At 39.6% G+C, this 22,372-nt stretch overlaps 1 protein-coding gene across 1 annotated transcript; it reads right to left on the reverse strand.

The window, feature by feature from the left end:
* Positions 1-7,446: 7,446 nt before the first annotated feature.
* Positions 7,447-8,057, reverse strand: LOC129024757 (RNA-binding motif protein, X chromosome-like). Its single transcript, XM_054471954.2, has one exon. It carries the CDS (start codon positions 8,050-8,052, stop codon positions 7,636-7,638), a length of 417 nt encoding a protein of 138 aa, XP_054327929.1. The 5' UTR covers positions 8,053-8,057; the 3' UTR covers positions 7,447-7,635.
* Positions 8,058-22,372: the final 14,315 nt, after the last annotated feature.

Below are 22,372 nucleotides of genomic sequence, written 5' to 3' on the forward strand. Positions count from 1 at the left end.
AAGGACACAGAATTAAATCATATCTTTGTTATTGTAAATAGTGCTATGATTAACATGCAAGTTATTTTAAAATATTTCTGTCTTTTTGCTGATATTCTCAGTTTGATATGATATTATCATACCTTGTTTTACTTCTATATTCATGGTTTCTTCAGTTCTATGAACATGTTTATAATTGCTACTTTGAAGTCGTTCTGATAAATCCAACACCTGATTCTTCTCATAAGCAGTTGCTTTTTTAGTGTATGGATTATAATTTCTTCTTTGTATTCCTCATAGTTTTATGTTAAAAACCAGAATATTTTTATTTTTCTTTTTAGAGATAGAGAAGGGTCTCACTATGTGCTGGGATGACAGGTGTGAGCCACTGTGCTCAGCCAGAACATTTTCATGGGTGTCCAGCCCTTTGAATTCGAGGATTTTTTGCTTATCTATGGTGGTGTAGATCACACGAATTATGCACTGACTTTCCTTTTTCTCATGAGCAATCATTAGTGTTCATGTTAGCAAAGACAATTTTTCTTCTTCCAGTGTGGCCCAGGGAAGCCAAAAGGCTAGACACGTGTGTTTTAAGTAATATGTTGTAGTAACTCTGAGTACTGGTGGTCCACCCTCTAGAGTTTGTTAATGCTTTTGGCTTGTTTAGTGACTTACTGGATTACTTTAGTGTTGTCTATCCCTCTCTTCCTCATGTAATGTTAAGCATTTGATGTTGCTCCTCATAGAGGCACAGCTTTGGGTACTTCCACAGTCACCCTAGAATAACAGTGGTTTTGGTAGGGCTCTCTTTCTCCCCCTGACCACACAGCTCCTAAATTCTATTAATTGCAGAAAGACTTCTCTACTGCTTTCAGTAGTGCTCTGGGATATACATTGCTCTACAAATTAGTCTAGTTAAATTTTGGTTCTTTTGAAAGAGAGATTTCTGAGATTAGTGTTTGATACTTGTTCTGACTTCAGAAGCGTTCCTCCGAGAATTTTTTTCTTTTTTATGGAGTCTCCCTCTGTCACCCAGGCTGGAGTGCAGTGGTGTGATCTCGGCTCACTGCAACCTCCACCTCCCGGATACAAGCAATTCTCTGCCTCAGCCTCCTGAGTAGCTGGAATTACAGGCACCCACCACCACGCCCGTCTAATTTTTGTATTATTAGTAGAGACGGGATTTCACCATCTTGGCCAGGCTGGTCTTGAACTCCTGACCTCGTGATCCACCCGCCTCTGCCTCCCAGAGTGCTGGGATTACGCACCTGGCCTGCTCAGCAGTCTTATTAGTAGGCTCTCCTCTGCAAACTAAGTGGCCTAAAGTTTAGCCTGCATCTTGATTCTCATCCTCATTCACTTTCCTGATACCTTCCACTGTTCTTAAAAGTGATCAAAAGCTTCAATTTATTCACAATCTTTTGCAAATTATGTCAGTTCCTTTGAAAAGAGATTAAGAGCTATCTACTTTATAGCTTAAATCTCTCCCCAGGAAAAACCTTTGATTTAGGGATCTGGAACTGGGCTTGGAGACAATGGAAAGCTATTCACTGATTTCTTCTTCAGTAGCTGAGCTCTTAATGGTGGTGGGTGGCAGCAGCCTAAGGTCCTCTCAGATTGTCTCTTGGGTATGAAAATCTCACTTCATGAGCTGGGACAAAGGCAATCAGGGCCCTAGTTTTATCAGAATGTTGACTGAAAGCTAGAGCCTCAATCCCATGAGAGGGAGCTGGGTGGAAGAAGGGAGCCCCTACTTCTTGACTGTACTCACTTGAGATTAAGGATGAGAAATGCTGACATCCCGCTTCTCCCAGAAAGAAAACCCTCTTATTAAGAGCTGTAAGAGAGGGAGTCCTGTGTTTTGGGGTGCAGTAGTTTTGAGTGGAGTCTTTACCTGGTTAAGCTAGGAGGAGGAAGGGAAAGAGTAGTCTTAGTTCAAGTATCACAAATTATTGCCTTTCTTACCAAATAGTCATAGATTTTCTTGAACAGATGTTACTTCATTTTCAGAGGGTTTAAATGGTTGCTTTCTCATAATTTTCATCAATTTTGTTTATTTCAAATCAGTGGATCTCCTCATGCTGTCATGCTGGAAGTAAATCTCCTTAACCTGTTATATACAATTTTTAACTGAAAAATAGTCTATCATCATTTTGTGTCACTAAATATAGATTTATACCAACATTTGTAATGTCTGTCATATTTTTATTTCCATAGGTTAGCGGGGACAGGTGGTGTTTGGTTACATAAGTAAGTTCTTTAGTGGTGATTTGTGATATTTTGGTGCACCCATCACCCGAGCAGTACACACTGCATCATATTTGTAGTCTTATTCCTCACCTCCTTCCCACTCCCTTAGAGTCCCCAAAGTTCATTGTGTCATTCTTTTGCCTTTGCATTGTCATAGTTTAGCTCTCACTTATAACTGAAAACATACAATATTTGGTTTTCCATTCTTGAGTTACTTCACTTAGAATAATAGTCTCCAATCTCATCCAGGTCGCTGCAAATGCCATTGGTTCATTCCTTTTTATGGCTGAGAGTTATTCCATATATATATAACGCCCGTCAATCAACGAATGGATAAAGAAACTGTGGTGTATATATACACCACAGTTTCTTTATCCATTCGTTGATTGACGGGCATTTGGGTTGGTTCCATCTTTTTGCAATTGTGAATTGTGCTGCTATAAACATGTGTGTGCAAGTATCTTTTTTGTATAATGACTTCTTTTCTCCTGGGTAGATACCAGTTGCTGGGATTGCTGAATCAAACAGTAGTTCTATTTTTAATTAATTAAGGAAAACACTGTTTTCCACAGTGGTTGTACTAGTTTACATTCCCACCAGTAGTGTAGAAGTGTTCCCTGTTCACCGCATCCATGCCAACATCTACTATTTTTTTCATTTTTTGATTATGGCCATTCTTGTAGGAGTAAGGTGGTATTGCACTGTGGTTTTGATTTGCATTTCTCTAATCATAAGTGATGATGAGCATTTTTTCATATGTTTGTTTGTCATTTGTATATCTTCTTTTGAGAATTGTCTATTCATGTCCTTAGCCCACTGTTTGATGGGATTGTTTGTTTTTTTCTTGCTGATTTGTTTGAGTTCATTGTAGATTCTGGGTATTAGTCCTTTGTCAGATGTATAGATTTTGAAGATTTTCTCCTACGCTGTGGTTTTTCTGTTTACTCTGCTGACTGTTCCTTTTGCCGTGCAAAAATTCTTTAGTTTAATTAAGTCTCAGCTATTTATATTTGTTTTCATTGCATTTGCTTTTGGGTTCTTGGTCATGAAATCTTTGCCTAAGCCAATGTCTAGAAGGGTTTTTCCAATGTTATCTTCTAGAATTTTTAGTTTCAGGTCTTAGATTTTAAGACCTTTATCCATCTTGAGTTGATTTTTGTATAAGGTGAGAGATGGGGATTCAGTTTCATTCTCCTATATGTGGCTTGCCAATTAAACAAGCACCATTTGTTGAAAAGGGTGTCTTTTCTCCACTTTATGTTTTTGTTTGCTTTGTCAAAGATCAGTTGGTTGTAAGTATTTGGGTTTATTTCTGGTTCTCTATTCTGTTCCATTTGTCTATGTGCCTATTTTTATACAAGTACCATGCTGCTTTGGTGACTATGGACTTATAGCATAGTTTGAAATTAGGTAATGTGATGCCTCCAGATTTGCTTTATTTGCTTAGTCTTGCTTTGGCTATGTGAGCTCTTTTTTTGTTCTATATGAATTTTAGGATTGTTTTTTCTAATTCTGTGAAGAATGATGGTGGTATTTTGATGGGAATTGTGTTCAATTGGTAGATTGCTTCTGGAAGTATGGTCATTTTCTTTTTATCTTTTTTCTTTCTTTTATTTTTCCTTTTTTTTTTGAGATGGATTGTCGCCCAGGCTGCAATGCAGTGCAGTGGCACAATCTCGGCTTAGTGCAACCTCTGCCTCCCAGATTCAAGTGATTCTTCTGCCTCAGCCTCTCCAGTAGCTGGGACTACAGGCACACACCACCATGCCCAGCTAATTTTTGTATTTTTAGTATGTACAGGATTTCGCCATGTTGGCCAGGCTGGTCTTGAGTGCTCCTGACCTTAAGTGATCTGTCCACCTTAGCCTCCCAAAGTGCTGGAATTACAGGTGTGAACAACCACACCTGGCTAAGTATGGTCATTTTCACAACATTGATTCTGACCATTCATGAGTAAGTGATGTGTTTCAGTTCTTTGCGTCATCTATAATTTCTTTCAGCAGTGTTTTGTAGTTTTTCTTGTAGAGGTCTTTCACCTCCTTGGTTTGGTATATTCCCAAGTATTTTATTTGTTTTGCAGCTATTGTAAAAGGGATTGAGTTCTTTATTTGATTTTCTGCTTGGTCGCTGTTAGTGTATAAAAAAGCTACTGATTTGTGTACATTAATTTTGCATCCGGAAACTCTGAGGAATTCTTTTATCATTTCTAGGAGCTTTCTGGAAAAGTCTTTAGGGTTTTCTAGGTAAATAATCATACCATCAACAAACAGCAAGAGTGTTACTTCCTCTTTACTGATTTGGATGCCCTTTATTTCTTTATCTTGTCTGGTAGCTCTGGCTAGGACTTCCAGTACTATGTAGAAGAGGGGTGGTGAGAGTGGGAATTCTTGTGTTGTTCCACTTCTCAGAGGGAATGCTTTCCATATTTTCCCATTCAGAATTATGTTGGCTGTGTGTTTGTCATTGATGGCTTTTACTACATTGAGGTATGTTCCTTTTATGCCAATTTTGTTGAGAGTTTTTAACCATAAAGCGATGCTGGATTTTGTTGAATGCTTTTTCTGCATATATTGAGATGATCTTGTGATTTTTGTTTTTTGATTCTTTTTATGTGATGTGTCACATTTATTGACTTGTGTATGTTAAACCATCCCTGAATCCTTGGTATGAAACCCACTTAAACATGGTGGATTATCTTTTTGATATGTTGTTGCATTAGGTCAGCTAATATTTTGTTAAGGACTTTTTACATCTATGTTCATCAGGGATATTAGTCTGTAGTTTTCTTTTTTTATTATATCCTTTCCTGGTTTGGGTATTAGGGTGATACTGGCTTCATAGAATGATTTACGGAGGGTTTCCTCTTTCTCTATATTGTGAAATAGTGTCAAAAGCATTGGTACCAATTGTTTGAATGTCTGGTAGAATTCTGCTGTGAATCTGTCTGGTCCTGGACTTCTCTTTGTTGGTTATTTATTTATTTATTTATTTATTCATTTTGAGAGGGAGTCTCGCTCTGTCACCCAGGCTGGAGTGCAGTGGCACTATCTCCACTCACTGCAAGCTCTGCCTCCCGGGTTCACGCCATTCTCTTGCCTCAGCCTCCCAAGTAGCTGGGACTACAGGTGCCTGCCACCACGCCCAGCTAATTTTTTGTATTTTTTAGTACAGACACGGTTTCACTGTGTTAGCCAGGATAGTCTCGATCTGCTGACCTCATGATCCGCCCACCTCGGCCTCCCAAAGTGCTGGGATTACACGTGTGAGCCACCACGCCCGGCTGTAATTTTTTATTACCATTTCAATCTCGCTGCTTGTTATTGGTCTACCCAGTGAATGTGATTCTTCCTGATTTAAGCTAGGAAGGTTTATCTTTCCAGGAATTTATTCATCTCCTCTAGTTTTTCTAGTTTATATGCATAAAAGTGTTCGTAGTTGCCTTGAATGGTCTTTTGTATTTCTGTGATGTCGGTTGTAATATCTCCCATTTTTTTTCTTTTTTTTTTTTTTTCTTTTTTTTTTTTTTGGTTTGAGACAGAGCCTTGCTCTCTCACCCAGGCTGGAGTGCAGTGGTGTGATCTCGGCTCACTGCAACCTCCACCTTCCAGGTTCATGCTATTCTCCTGCCTCAGCTTTCTAAGTAGCTGGCATTACAGATGCTCACCACCACACCCGACTAATTTGTATATTTTTAGTAGAGATGGGGTTTCACCATGTTGGTCAGGCTGGTCTCAAACTCCTGACTTTGTGATCCACCTGCCTCAGCCACTCAAAGTGCTGGGATTACAGGCGTCAGCCACCATGGCCAGCCCCGTTTTGTTTCTTATAGAGGTTATTTGGATTTTTATCTCTTCTTTTCTTGGTGAATCCTGCTAATAGTTTATCAGTTTTACTTATTTATTCAAAGAACCAGTTTTTTGTTTCCTTTGTCTTTTTTTGTTTTGTTTCAATTTTGTTTACTTATGATTTGATCTTGCTTATTTCCTTTCTTCTGCTGGGTTTGGGTGTGGTTTGTTCTTGTTTCTGTAGTTCCTTGAGGTGTGAATGCCTCTTTGTGCTCTTTCAGATTTTTTGATGTAGGCATTTAGGGCTATGAACTTTCCTCTTAGTATTGCCTTTGCTGTATCCCAGAGGTAAAAATCATATTTTAAATCCAATTCCTTACTGATGTGCATTTGAGTTTTCTTATCGCAACTTTTTGCTGTCACAATTCACATTTCTTTTTTTTTTTTTGTTGTTGTTGTTGTTGTTGGTTTTGGCCAAACATTTTATTTAGTATTCTGTAGTTGTTTAACACACACTTGAATGGTCTTATTGGGAGAGGGGAAAGGGGAGGTTCTTGCAGATTTCCAAGGAAATGTCAGAAAGGCAGAATGGCCAGCATTATCCATTTGCTTTTTTGGGTTTACTGGGTGAATAGTCATGTGATTTCAGGTTTTTCATACTGAGAACATTGAGATTTCAGTTGGAAGACACCCTGAAATCTTATGAGTAGCATATCCCAACCACCCTCTAATAGCTAGCTTGTTTGTATAGGTAGAATGATTCATCTCTCCATTTTAGATGGCTAGATGTTTTGTGGAAAATCTTAGAATTGCCTGCCTCATTTACTGGGAAAAATCAGATAGGAAGTGGCCTTTAGGGATACTTTAACTTGGAAAGTTACAACACTAGTATAAGTCTTAACACATTTAACATTTGCTTGTTGAAAAGCAATGCAAAAGTCAAATAAAATTAAACATGTTTTACTTCTTTCCTCACAAGAACATAAAAATTATGGAGGGGAACTTAACAGGGAATTTTAAAAAAAGTAACACAATTTTTCCTTTTAGTAGTTCTTGGGTAGTTATGATAGAATAGTTTCCACTTTTTGTTTCTTTGAACGGGGATTTTTGTCCAAAGTTTTGTTTGTTTCTAGTATCTGCTTCTGCCTCCCCCTCTATCAGATCAGCTTCCTCCACGGCCACCACCTCTTGGTGTTCCACTGCTTGAACTGCTGTAGGAATCAAGTGGAGGAGGGTACCCCCTTTCCATAGAAGGGCAAAGCCCTCTTTCTTGTCTGCCAACCTGATCATGACCACTTGAGTAGAGATCACTTCGGCTGCTTGAGTAACTGTCTCGACTTCCACCATATCTGTCACGTGAGCTGCTGTAATCATCATAGCGACTGCTTCCACCACAAGATGGCAGGGGCCCTCGTGTAGGTGGAGCTCTCTACAAGAGGGCAGCGGTTCCCTTCGAGGTGGACCTCAGTAACTATCTCTTCCACGTGATACAGGAGCTCTTCCTCCCATTCCACTGCTACTGCGAACTGGTCCTGAAGGTGCAGATCTCTTAGGAGGAAGACCCCCACTTCTTGGTGGTGGTCCTCTTTTTACTGGGAGTGGTCCCCTGGAAGAACTCATGTTAAAATTTATGGAATATCCACCAGTCATCCATCTGTCCTCCCCGTGAGGGAGGTCCCCTGGTTCCTCCACTTCCTCCTCTTCCACCTCTAAGAACTCTTGGAGGGCCTCTACTTCTTGGAGGTGGAGGCGGTCCACGTCTACCACTTTCAAATGATGGTTTGGTGGCTTGTTCCACCTTGATGGCTTTTCCATCTAATGACTTTCCATTCATGTCTCTGGCTGCATCCTTAGCGTCTGCTGGGATTTCAAAGGTGATAAAAGCAAATCCTCTTGATTTGTTGGTTTCACAGTCTTTCATCAAGTATACTTCCACTATTCGTCCATATTTGCCAAATACTGCTTCAAGAGCTTTCTCATTTGTTTCCGTATTAAGCCCACGAATGAAGAGCTTTCCTGGGCTATCTGCTTCAACCATTTTTTGTTTTTTTCCGGTGAGTTGGAGGAGTTACAATGGGTTCAAGCTCCAAAGAGCTCACCGATAGGGGCTTCCTAGCAGCTCAGCACCAGTGGTGGCTGCTGGGTCCGAGGACCGAACCGCGAAGCTGCTAGCACTACTGTGCAACCGCAATTCACATTTCAATGGACATTCTGGTATGGACATATATACACCTTCACACATTTCTCACATTATTTCCTTAGGATAAATCCCTAGAAGAGAAATTGCTGGCTGTAAATTGCATTTTATTTTAAGATTATGCCAATTCAGATTATTCCCTAAGTTCCACTGACCTAGCTCTTTTTCTTGAGTCTAAAACAGCTCAATTTCTCAGGTTGATCACAAGCAGCCTGTCAAGGGTCTCCTCTTCTGCACACTGCTCTCTTTAAGACGCTCTCCTAGTTTCACCTTCCAAAACTCCCCATCTTTCCTTCCAAATTCATAATGCCCATTCCACCCCCAGTTTGCCTGGAGGGAAGTTCAATTCATGTAAAAGCTGATTTGAGTGTATAATCTGGAGTTAGGTAGTGTGGGTTCATATTACACCTTTGATACTGATTAGCTATAAGATGTGATCGAGATACTTAATATTTTGATGTTCCACTTTCTTTATCCCAAAAGTAAAGATGATACCCACCTTATAAACAAATTGGGAAGATTATATCAGCCAATGAACATATGTAGAAGGAGCATTGTCTACTAGCCTGGGCAACATGGTGAGACCTCCATCTCTACAAAAAAAAAAAAAAAAATAGTTAGGTGTGGTGGTGTGCACATGTAGTCCCAGATACTTGGGAGCCTGAAGTAGGAGAATCACTTGAGTTCTGGAGAGTGAGCCTACAATGAGCCATAATCATGCCACTGTACTCCAGCCTGGATGACAGAGCAACACTCTCTCTCAAAAACAAACAAAGAAACAAATAAGAAAAGAAGAAATATTGTCTAGTTCATAGTGAGTGTTTAATAATTGATATATTATTGGTTGTATTTCCTCTTAATAAATGACTAGAATGGGTCATATTTCAGAACATATTTCTGTGTTTTAGGGAGACTTATGTCGCAGTCTGAGGGAAGTTTAAGAGTCTCATTTCACCTGAAGAGTAGCTAAAGATTTATCTGAATTGTGTTTTCCTTCTTGTTTTGGTCTTGCTCAGGTGTCAGGGAAATCTCTGAATAAATTAAATTATGAAACCATTTGCTTTAGAATCACTCTTGTTGGTTACTCATGGGCCATATCACATTGAACTTTCAACAAGTTTACATATAGCACTAGCAGTTTTCTGTGAGTTCTCTCACAAATGGATTTTCAATTAGCATTTCATTGTCAGTTTGAGCTCAGTCTTATGTAATACAATCCTTTCGACATTTTACCATCAGTAACAGGAGCACAATGTAAAATAAAACACACTAGCTAAAAATTAAAACAATTGAACTCATGGAGATATCAAGTAGAATGATGGCTACCAGAAGCTGGGAAGGGTAGTGGGGAGGAGGGATTAGGGATAATTAATGGATACAAAAATGTAATTAGATAGAATAAATGACATCTAGTATTTGATAGCACAACAGGATGACTACAGTCAACAACAATTTATTGTACATTGAAAAATAACAAAAAACATACAATTGAAATGTTTGTAACACAAAAATTAATTATAAATGCTTGAGGTGATGGATACTTCATTTACCCTGATGTGATTATTACACTTTGTATGCCTGTATCAAAATATTTCAGGTATTCCATGTATATACAACTACTATGTACTCATAGGAAAAATCAAAAAACAAAACAAACCATGTTGGGGAATACACTTTAATAGAAATTTATATGCAACTGTTTCCATATACATATTGGGATCAAATTGTGTATATATAAATATATATACACACACACATATATGTGTATATATATATGTCTGTGTATATATATATGTGTATGTGTATATATATACACATACACATATATATACACATATAGTTACCTACTTTTATTATTTAACAATTAAACATTTTTCAATGTCTATAAGGGTTTTATGTGTGATTTTAATGGCCATATTTTAATCAAATTATGTACTTATTTTTATTGAACCAGTCCTCTTTTGTAGAGTATTAAGGTTGTTCCCAATTGTTCAATGATGATAAATGCAGCAATAAACATTTATGTACATATATTTCTTGAATGATTCTGATTATTTCCTTAGGGTAAATTCTTAGAAGTAAAATTGTTGGATAAGAAGGATGCACGTTTAGATTTATTTGGTGATATTGCCAAATTGTCATTCAGAAAGGTTACACTTAATTTTTACTCCCACTCAGTATTTGTTTTCCTATACTCACCCAAACCCTGGGTATTAGCACTTATAAATTCTTTACTAATTTAATAATCTCTGTCTCCAGATGATATATCACTTTAATTTGTACTTTTTGGATTACTAACATATTTTAATTTGTTTAACAACATGGCTCATACCTGCAATCCCAACATTTTGGGAGGCCTAGGAGGGAGGATTGCTTGAGGCCAGGAATTCAAGACCAGCCTGGGCAACATACCCAGACCCCATCTCAACAAAAAAATTAAAAAATAGCTGGGCGTGGTGGCATGAACCTGTAGCTCTAGCAACTTGGGAGACTGGGGCAGGAGGATCATTTGAGCCCAGGAGTTCAAGGCTGTAGTGAGTTGTGACTGTGCACTGCACTCCAGCCTGGGCAACAGAGCAAGACTCTGTCTCAAAAAAAAAGTAAAGCTCAGTGCAGAGGATGTCAAGATTTGCACTCAGGTACCAAAAACTGACTGAAGAACAGGCTGCTGTAGATGTGGCAGTAAAGCAGCTTATGTGGAAACTTTTCAGGGTTTTAGTTGACAGTCAATTCAGTATAAGCCAACAGAGTGATATGGTTGCCAATAAAGCTAATTTAAATTTAGGAGGGCATTAATAAAAGTTTAGCATCTTGGACAAGAGAGGTGACAGTCTTACTTTATTTCTCTTAAATCAATCTGCACCTGGGACACAGCCCACACAAGCTGTAGGTCCAGATGATTAACTGTGGCTCAAACAGTTCAATGTATATCCAGAAGAGAATGAGCAGTCTGGAGAAAGAAGAGGAAATGTGACCTATGAAGAGTGGCTGAATTATCTTAGAAGAAAAGAAGACTGAGGGGACTGTGGCCTCTGTTTTCAGAGCTTGGAGCAATCATGGGGCAGAGTGAGTAGGTACATTTTGGGTGGTGACAGGGTGCAAAGCAGGATACAAGGGTAAATATCATGGGAAGAGTAATTTCAGCTCAACACAAAGAATCCCATTCTAAAAGTGATCTTGGAAAGGTCAGCCTGGAGTGATCATTTCTCATCATCAGAGTTATTCCATCAGTGGCTGGATGACTACTCAGCAGGACTTTATTTGAGAGGTTCAAACATGGAACAGAGGCTTGCACTAGATGCTTTTAACCTCCATCTCAGTCCTGATGTTCTAGGTCTCCATAAATGCTACTGCTCCTAATCATCTTACTCAGAGCCATAGGTCCAACAGCTTTGCTGGGGGAGAAGACTTGTAAAGCAGTGTGTCTCAAATTTAAAATGCATGCTAAATACTTGTTAAAAAGTAGGTTCAGATTCAGTAGATCGTGAAGGGGGCCTGAGATTCTGCATTTCTGTCAAATTCTAAGTGAAGGTAACAAGTCATTAGCACGAATTTTAAATTAGGATGATATAGCCCCCCAAAGGGTAAAAATTTACTCTTGATGTGGGGATGGAGGAATCTTAGCTATTACCATGGTTTATGGACTTCCAAAGGGCCACAGTATATAAACAGTTATATATTAAATGCATGATATTAACATTTTATGGGTGAGATGATGTGGAAAAAAAATTTAGAAACAATAAAAAAGGCCAAGAAATACTATATTGGAGAGTCGTCTAGAGCAATGGCTTTCAACCTTGACTCAACATTAGAATAATTTGGGGAGTTTTAATATTTTGGATTCCTGGACTACACCCTTAGAGAGTCCCTCCTTATTGGGCTGACATATGCCTTGGACATTGGTTTTTGTTAAAGCTCCCTAGATTATTCTAATGTGTGACCAAGCTCAAGAACCACTGGTCTAGAGAGAGGGTAAGAGGGTAAGATGCAGAGATGAGAGAAAAGCTGTGCGAGGCATGTGGGAGCTGAGGATAGGCATGGATTATTGAAAAAAATGGAAGACCCCCTAGAATATTCAACAGCCACCATTTCATGTTAAGGGCCTTGGGAAAGTGTCAGAATGTCACTTGTCCTGTTATTGGGTGGAAAAAAAAACAACATAAAAAACAAGGAACCAAGGCAGAAAGAGGAGAAGAACACTGCATGGAGTGGCAATTAAAAGGGTAGAGTCTGCAATAGACTGATACAGAAGCTGGGTCAAATGGTAGTTCTGTTTTTAGGTCTTTGAGGAATCATCACACTGTATTCCACAATGGTTGAACTAATTTACATTCCAACTAACAGAGTAAAAGTGTTCCTATCTCTCTGTAGCCTCACAAGCATCTGTTGTGTTTTTGTCTTTTTAATAATTGCCATTCTGACTGGCATGAGATGGTATCTCATTGTGGTTTTGATTTGCATTTCTCTAATTATCAGTGATGTTGAGCTTCTTTCCATATATTTTTTGGTTGCATAAATGTCGTCTTTTGAGAAGTGTCTGTTCATGTCCTTTGCCCATTTTTAAATAGGGTTTTTTTTCTTTTAAATTTATTTAAATTCCTCTTAGACTCTGGATATTAGACCTTGTCGGCTGGACAGGCTGCAAACATTTTGGCTAGATCAGTTGACTGTATTTGTGTGGATTTATTTCTGGGCCACCTATTCTGTTCCATTGGTCTGCATGTCTGCCTTTATGAGGCTCTGTCTCAAAAAAAAATTGTACTTTATCTCTGTATTTCCAGGGCATAGCACAATTTCTGCAACAAAGTGGTTATTAAACAAATGTTTATTCAAACTAAGCTAAAAGTTATGGAAATTTAATGTCTTGGCAATTATGGGATGAATGATTGCTAAATCTCTAGCTATACCATAGGGTGGGCCAGGGCCCATGACTAGCACTTCCAAGTGCCAGGTAGAAGGCAGAATATGACTTCAACTTAAAAAAGAGGAGCCATGGGAGCCAAATTACTGGGGTCTGTAGACAGGAAATAGTGAGAACCAGGTATTGTCAGTCTAGATTCCTTTTCAGCAAAAGGTTTCCTGGGTTGACCAACATGATAGAGGTGCTCCAAGCCATGACTGCTAAAATTTAGCAAGTAGAAAACACTTCAATTTACTCTAAAATCCTGTAACTTATCTTTCTCTCTCAAGTGTCTCTCCTATTTAATCCATCTACACTGCCACCAGAATTGTCTTCCCCAATACCTCTTAACTTTCCCTCTTATCATAAACCTTCAGATGATCCCTATTATGTCATATTCATCCACCCTTCTCAGCCTGACCATATAAGCTCTTTTGTAACCTGACCTCAACCTCTGTAAGCAAAGTAGATAGCCATTCTCATATAGCACCTACCTTCTTGTCCTTCATACACACTTCAGACAAATGGGTCTTAAACTTGAGAACATATCAGAATCTCTTGGGAAGCCTGTTACAAAATGCATATATACTTCTCCCCCAAATTCTGACTTAATAGGCCTGAAGTGAGGCCTTCAAATTACTTATTTTTAAACACTCATACCAGGTGATTCTGAGACAAGTGGTCCAGAGACCACATCTGGAGAACTGCCAAAGACAGTCCACCTCTATTACTTTGCCAACAGGTGACAGCTGCTCTAAGAATTGTCTGACTGGCTTATTACACCTTGATGTGGATGCATTTCAGCTTATCAGGTTCTGTCTGCCCAGACACCTACTAGCCAGATATTCCTAATGTCCTGCCTCAGACTGATGGGATCTGCTGCCATAGATACCATTCACATGGCATTTATTATTTCTGAGTCTATAATCAGCTGCCAGTCCAATGTCTGGGGTTTGCTGCTGACCTTTATCTGGGACTTGGCTCCCAAGATTTTTTGACTTGCTTTAACCTGATGTTCAGGGCTAATATTCAGGCAGTTTACACCTATATGGCAGTGCCAGTTCCTAAATACTGAAATACTTCCATGCCAGTTGGTAAATAATAACTGCACTAAGCCCCTTGTGTGTCCCCCATTGTTCCAGTCCCTCAATTTCTACTCCCATACCTTCCTGGAATCCAGCAACTAAAAGGGTAATACCTCCAGAACTCTGCTCCAGTATTACAGGCCTATATCCCTTCAGATGGATTGCAGCAGTATTATACAGTGTATTAGCCTGTTCTCATGCTGCTAATAAAGACATACCAAAGACTGGGTAATTTAAAAAGAAAAAGAAGTTTAATGGACTCACTGTTCAACATGGCTGGTAAGGCCTCACAATCATGGCAGAAGGTGAAGGTGGAGCAAAGTCACGTCTTACATGGTGGCAGGCAAAAGAGCATATGCAGGGGAACCTCCCTTAATAAAATAATCAGATCTTATGAGACATATTCACTATCAAGAGAACAGCACAGGAAAGACCCACCCCCATGATTTAATTACCTCCCACCAGTTGCCTCCCACAACAGTGGGAATTATGGGAGCTACAATTCAAGATAACATTTGGGTGGGGAAACAGCCAGACTATATCATACAGGATAGTAAATATTTTGAATATTACTTCTATGCGTGCCCAATCTTTTTGTTTTTTTCCAAGACAGAGTCTTGCTTTGTCGCCAAGCAGAGTGCAATGGCACAATCTCTGCTCACTGCAACCTCCACTTCCTGGGTACAAACAATTCTCCCACTTCAGCCTCCCTCATAGCTGGAATTACAGGCACCCGCCATCATGCCTGGCTAATTTTTATATTTTTGTAGAGACAGAGTTTCACCATATTGGCCAGGCTGGTCTTGAATTCCTGACCTCAAGTGATCCGCCCACCTTGGCCTCCCAAAGTGCTGGGATTACAGGTGTGAGCCACTGCATCTGGCCTGTGCCCAATCATTTAGATCTTTCCTGACTACTCGGGATCCTGACCTGCTCCCAGTTGTTAGTTCCACTGTCTGACCTTAACTTCTCCAGATGTTTGCATTCAAAGGCCAGCAGCAGCCCAGTTACTGGGTACTTAATGAAATGAAGGCAGAAATAGATGTTCTTTGAAACCAATGAGAACAAAGACACAACACACCAGAATCTCTGGGACACATTTAAAGCAGTGTATAGGGGAAATTTATAGCACAAAATGCCCACAAGAGAAAGCAGGAAAGATCTAAAATTGACACTCTAACATCACAATTAAAATTAGAGAAGCAAGAGCAAACACATTCAAAAGGTAGCAGAAGGCAAGAAATAACTAAGATCAGGGCAGAACTGAAAGAGATAGAGACACAAAAAACCCTTCAAAAAATCAATGAATCCAGGACCTGGTTTTTTGAAAAGATCAACAAAATTGATAGACTGCTAGCAAGACTAATAAAGAAGAAAAGAGAGAAGAATCAAATAGATGCAATAAAAAATGATAAAAGGGAGATCACCACCTATCCCACAGAAATACAAACTATCATCAGAGAATACTATAAACACCTCTATGCAAATGAACTAGAAAATCTAGAAGAAATGGATAAATTCTGGGACATGTACACCCTCCCAAGACTAAACCAGGAAGAAGTTGAATCTCTGAATAAACCAATAACAGGCTCTGAAATAGAGGCAATAATTACCAACCAAAAAAAGTCCAGGACCAGATGGATCCACAGCCGAATTCTACCAGAGGTACAAGGAGGAGCTGGTACCATTCCTTCTGAAACTATTCCAATCAATAGGAAAAGAGGGAATTCTCCCTAACTCATTTTATGAGGACAGCATCATCCTGATACCAAAGCCTGGCAGAGACACAACAAAAAAAGAGAATTTTAGACCAATATCCCTGATGAGCATCGATGCAAAAATCCTCAATAAAATACTGGCAAACCAAATCCAGCAGCACATCAAAGAGCTTATCCACCATGATCAAGTGGGCTTCATCCCTGGGATGCAAGGCTGGTTCAACATACGCAAATCAATAAACGTAATCCAGCATATAAACATAATCAACGACAAAAGCCACATGGTTATCTCAATAGATGCAGAAAAGGCCTTTGACAAAATTCAACAGCCCTTCATGCTAAAAACTCTCAATAAACTAGGTATTGATGGGCTATATCTCAAAATAATAAGAGCTATTTATGACAAACCCACAGACAATATCATACTGAATGGGCAAAAACTGGAAGCATTCCCTTTGAAAACTGGCACAAGACAGGGATGCCCACTCTCACCACTCCTATTCAACATAGTTTTGGAAGTTCTGGCCAGGGCAATCAGGCAGGAGAAGGAAATAAAGGGTATTCAATTAGGAAAAGAGGAAGTCAAATTGTCTCTGTTAGCAGATGACATGATTGTATATTTAGAAAACCCCATCGTCTTATCCCAAAATCTCCTTAAGCTGATAAGCAACTTCAGCAAAGTCTCAGGATACAAAATCAATGTACAAAAATCACAAACATTCTTATACACTAATAACAGACAAACAGAGAACCAAATCATGAGTGAACTCCCATTCACAATTGCTTCAAAGAGAATAAAATACCTAGGAATCCAACTTACAGGGGATGTGAAGGACCTCTTCAAGGAGAACTACAAACCTCTGCTCAACGAATTAAAAGAGGATACAAACAAATGGAAGAACATTCCATGCTCATGGACAGGAAGAATCAATATTGTGAAAATGGCCATACTGCCCAAGGTAATTTATAGATTCAATGCCATCCCCACCAAGCTACCAATGACTTTCTTCACAGAATTGGAGAAAACTACTTTAAAGTTCATATGGAACCAAAAAAGAGCCTGCATTGCCAAGACAATCCTAAGCCAAAAGAACAAAGCTGGAGGCATCACGCTACCTGACTTCAAATTATACTACAAGGCTACAGTAACCAAAACAGCATGGTACTGGTACCAAAACAGAGATATAGACCAATGGAACAGAACAGAACCCTCAGAAATAATACCACACATCTACAACCATTTGATCTTTGACAAACCTGACAAAAACAAGAAATGGGGAAACTTTTTAATTTCCCTATTTAATAAACGGTGCTGGGAAAACTGGCTAGCCATATGTAGAAAGCTGAAACTGGATCCCTTCCTTACACCTTATAAAAAAATTAATTCAAGATGGATTAAAGACTTAAATGTTAGTCCTAAAACCATAAAAACCCTAGAAGAAAACCTAGGCAATACCATTCAGGACATAGGCATGGGCAAGGACTTCATGTCTAAAACACCAAAAGCAATGGCAACAAAAGCCAAAATTGACAAATGGGATCTAATTAAACTAAAGAGCTTCTGCACAGCATAAGAAACTACCATCAGAGTGAACAGGTAACCTACAAAATGGGAAAAAATGTTTGCAATCTACTCATCTGACAAAGGCCTAATATCCAGAATCTACAATGAACTCCAACAAATTCACACACACACAAAAAAACCCCATCAAATGTGGGCGAAGGATGTGAACAGACACTTCTCAAAAGAAGACATTTATGCAGCCAAAAGACACATGAGAAAATGCTCATCATCACTGACCATCAGAGAAATGTAAATCAAAACCACAATGAGATACCATCTCATACCAGTTAGAATGGCAATCATTAAAAAGTCAGGAAACAACAGGTGCTGGAGAGGATGTGGAGAAATAGGAACACTTTTACACTGTTGGTGAGACTGTAAACTAGTTCAACCATTGTGGAAGACAGTGTGGCGATTCCTCAGGGATCTAGAACTAGAAATACCATTTGACCCAGCCATCCCATTACCGGGTATATACCCAAAGGATTATAAATCATGCTGCTATAAAGACACATGCACATGTATGTTTATTGAGGCACTATTCACAATAGCAAAGACTTGGAACCAACCCAAATGTCCATCAATGATAGACTGGATTAAGAAAATGTGGCACATATACAGCATGGGATACCATGCAGCCATAAAAAAAGATGAGTTCACGTCCTTTGTAGGGACATGGATGAAGCTGGAAACCATCATTCTCAGCAAACTATCGCAAGGACAAAAGACCAAACACTGCATGTTCTCACTCATAGGTGGGAATTGAAAAATGAGAACACTTGGACACAGGAAGGGGAACATCACACACTGGGGCCTGTTTTGGGGTAGGGGAGGGGGGAGGTATAGCATTAGGAGATACACCTAATGTAAATGACGAGTTAATGGGTGCAGCACACCAACATGCACATGTACACATATGTAACAAACCTGCACGTTGTGCACAAGTACCGTAGAAGTTAAAGTATATACATAAAAAAAAGGTTTTGTAGCCTGTATAAGGAATTCTAGGCAGGTGGGAGGGGCTTAAGATAGTGAGTGTCTATTGCTGCCTTTGAAATCACACTGTACCTACATATAAGGCCACCCAAGTGTTAAACCAAGCTGAGATTTTAGGATATAATAGGTTAGCTTTGTCATCAGATGAACTTAAGTTTGAGGGTAGACTCTGTTATATATCAGTTGTGTGACCTTAGGCAAGTCACTTAATTCTCTGCATCTCAGTTTTCTTGTCTACAAAATTGAGATAATGCCACCATAACAAGGTTGTTATATGAAATAAATTTATTAGCCCAACAAATATTGAGTGTCTTCTCTGTGCCAGGCACTGTTCTAGATATTTGTTCCTCAAAGTGTGTTCTATGTACTAGCAACATTGGCATCACCTAGTAGCTTATTAGAAATGTAGAGTCTTAGTACACTTAGAATCTACATTTTAACAAGAAAATCAATTGACGTTAACATTTGAGAAGCACCGTTCCAGACAGGCCACATTTCTTGAATATGAATGCGGCCATTCCAAGAGAAAAAATAAAAACCTGTTTGAGGGCAAGGACATTTTGGATTTTGTCTCCTGAATCTGTGAAGTGGTAATAAAAATGATAGACAACTCTGAAGAGCAGGGGCCACTATTTGAATGCCTGCCCAGGAAAGGAAGGATACATTAGGCAGGGGCTGTGCCTCTAATACCTGCACCCAGCTCCAGCTGATTGTTGCAGTATGTGAATGCCAGCCCAGGACTGCCAGACCTTCTGATTTTTTCAAGAGAAGCTGGAAATGCAGAATATCATAGAGAAGGGGATGTGCTTCACTCAGACATATTCCAAATTCTTTCACTCCTATCTAGAGACCTCTACTGTTGTGCTATCAATTTGTGATCTAGGCTAGCAGCATCTGCATCATCTAGGAGCCTGTTTGAAATGCTGAATCTCAGGCTACATTACAGACCTTCTGAATTAGAATCTGTATTTAAACAAGAGCTTGAGGTGGTTTGTATGCACAATAAAGTCTGAGAAGCACTGCTTTGGTGCTGGGGATACAGTAGTGAACAAGGCAGCCAAGGCCTCTCTTTCTCACAGAGCTTACATTCTAGTGGAAAGAGACAATACAATAGACCTGTAATCTGATAAACAAGACAATTTTAGATGGTGGTAAGTACTGTGAAGAAAATAAAACGTGCAGAATGGCTTCTTCACTCACATGGATGGTGCTTAAGCTGGGCCCACAGATGAACTAGGAGAACCTAAACTGCGATGGCTAGATACTCTGGAAACTCGCTGGACATCTCTCTCTTCATGTGACTTCTCTACATGGGTAGCATGGGCTTCTTCATAGCATGATGTTCTTAGGGTAGTCACACTTGTTACAAAGTGGTTGGCTTTCCTCAGGACAAGCATTTCAAGAGACCAATGAGGAAACTCATTAGTCCAACAGAAAATGAAGGCCTACTCTGTGCCAGGCACTGTTCCAGGTTCTTGTTACAAGTGCTGTTCTGATTTAGCCTCTGAAGCTTTACAGCATTACTTCTGCCACTTTCTACTGGTTAAAAGGGAGTTAGAGGACCAGCTCAGATTCAAGAATATAAACTACATAAGGATGTGAATAAAGGTGGTATGATTCCTTGGGGAGTCTCACCTTTGAAGACTAGCTACCAGAGGAAGTAATATTTGAGTTGAGACCTGAATGGTGCAAAGGAGCTAACAATACCAAGTTCTGGGCAAAAAGCACTGCAGATAGAAAAAGCAGGCTGCTAAGGCCCTGAGACAGGAGCAAGGTTGAAATATTCAAGAGACATAAGGAGGACAATGTTGTTAAAGCATAGCATGTAAAGGGAAGAGTCATAGAACATGAAACTGGAGAGGTAAGCAGAGGCCACATTATAAGTGAGGAGTTTGGATTTTACTCTAATCACAATGGGAAAGAACTGGAACATTTAAAGCAGGGAAGCTACGTGGCCTATCTTCTACATTAAAAGAGACCTACAACATTCTGTAAGCCAGTTGTCCTGGAGTCTTCAAAAATGTCAGTTGTGAAAAACAAAAAAGGGTGTGTGTGGGGACATTCTAGATTTAAAAGGACTGAAGAGACATGACACAAAATTTATAGACATCAATGGGTTTCCAGATAGAGAACAAACAGTAAATCTAAAAAGCACATTTTTTAAACAACTGAGGAAATTAGAAGGTAGAATGCATATTAGTTAACATTGAATCAACACTTACTTTTTAAAGTGTGATAATACCACTGTGATTATATAGGAGACTATTCATGTTTTGGAGATACAGGCTGAAGTGTCCGTGGGTGAAATTTTATGATGTCTGCAATTAACTCTTTAAATGGTTTAACAACAATCCTGTGTGTGTGTGTGTGTGTGTGTGTGTGTGTGTGTGTGTGTAGATAGATGGATGGAAAAGAAGTATTCATTACACTTTCTTTTTAGAATGTGTGCTATTTTTTCAACTTATCTGTAAGCTTCAAGATTTCCAGAATTAAAATCTGGGAAGTGAAGGGGAAGGACCTGTAAATTGCATTCTACACTGTTTGGTATATGATAGATGGTCAATAAATACTGCTGAGGAGGAAGTCTGCCAGGCAGATCTGGTTGTGGGTGACACTGTACTGCAGAAAAGCATAATCTGTCATTTTATAAAGAATAAATAGCTATATTCTTTATAGCTATTTTAGGAAAGTTAACCAGTCTTAACATTATTTTCTTCATCTGTAGAGTGAGAGTGTTAACCCCCAAATTTCCTTCAGGGTAGTTGAGAAGCTCAGTTTGAAAAGTAGTAAGTCTTTTCTAGGCATAAAGTATGGAAGTCTCACATGCTGAGCACAAAAATATTATCATCTATTTAATGAGTGCTACTCTATGCCTGTGCATCAAAGTGAGGTAGCTTTGTCTCCTGGGTTAGCAGGAGAAATTAACAAAATGTAGGGAGCTTAAAATTTTAGATGTTGATGCTAATACAGTAGAGGTGTCCACTACTCCCTCCTTCAACTAGAAAAGGTGTTAAGAGTTTGAATTTTCCTTGATGGATGGTAGGAGCACCATAAGGCTGGGCTCCAAGGGCAACTAAGTTCAACTATTTTGAATCTTCACAAGTCAATCACTCTGCTCCTACTTGAACAACACCAGGTTTGGAGAATTCATTTTCTTTCAAGGCAGCCTGTTAGTTCTTCATTCAGGGGACTCCGATTTTAGAAAGTTCTACATTATACTGAACTGGAATCTGCTTTCAGGTCTGCTCCACCTGATCCCTTCATAACTCTGAAGACAGAAACCCATTCTCCTGTGGCTTCTTGGATTCAGGATAAATAGTCCCTTCTCCTCAGACCCTTTTACCTGAGACCTGGATTCCAGCCTCCAGTTTAGATTCTAGATATTTCTCAGAATTCAGATGCACAGGGCCAGACCCAATCCTCTGATGCTTCCAATACCCATGACTGAGGAAATAGTGCATCAACTGTTTTTCTTGTGGAGTCCAAGACCTAACTTGGGTAGAAAAAGTGACTCTGAAACCAGTGAGCGGCATGCATATATTATGTGCCTTTTGCCTGCCTCCTTCCCACAGGACCAGCCTCTGGAAACAGAAAGTGGTGGCGGCATCGTGCATGCGTCTGTCGCAGAGCCCCCAATGTGCCGCGGCATCACCCCCTCGCCCAGCAGCCCTTCCTGGTTAGGTCCCAGGGGCCCTGAGGCTTCTGCCGGGCTGCAGTCTCTTTCTTGTCTGCGGGGCGGACGGCAGGGGCTGTCCCTGAGCACCAGCGGCCAGCCGCAGAGTGCTGTGCCTCTAGAGTGGGCTCACCCATGGTAGGTGAATCCCCAACTCTTCCTCCCCACTGAGTCCTGTTAGCTTAGCGCCTCTCCTTCCTCTTGTATTGTTCATGTTAAAAAGAG

This window comes from Pongo pygmaeus, chromosome X, assembly GCF_028885625.2.
Source record: "Pongo pygmaeus isolate AG05252 chromosome X, NHGRI_mPonPyg2-v2.0_pri, whole genome shotgun sequence".
Classification (NCBI taxonomy): Eukaryota; Metazoa; Chordata; class Mammalia; order Primates; family Hominidae; genus Pongo; species Pongo pygmaeus.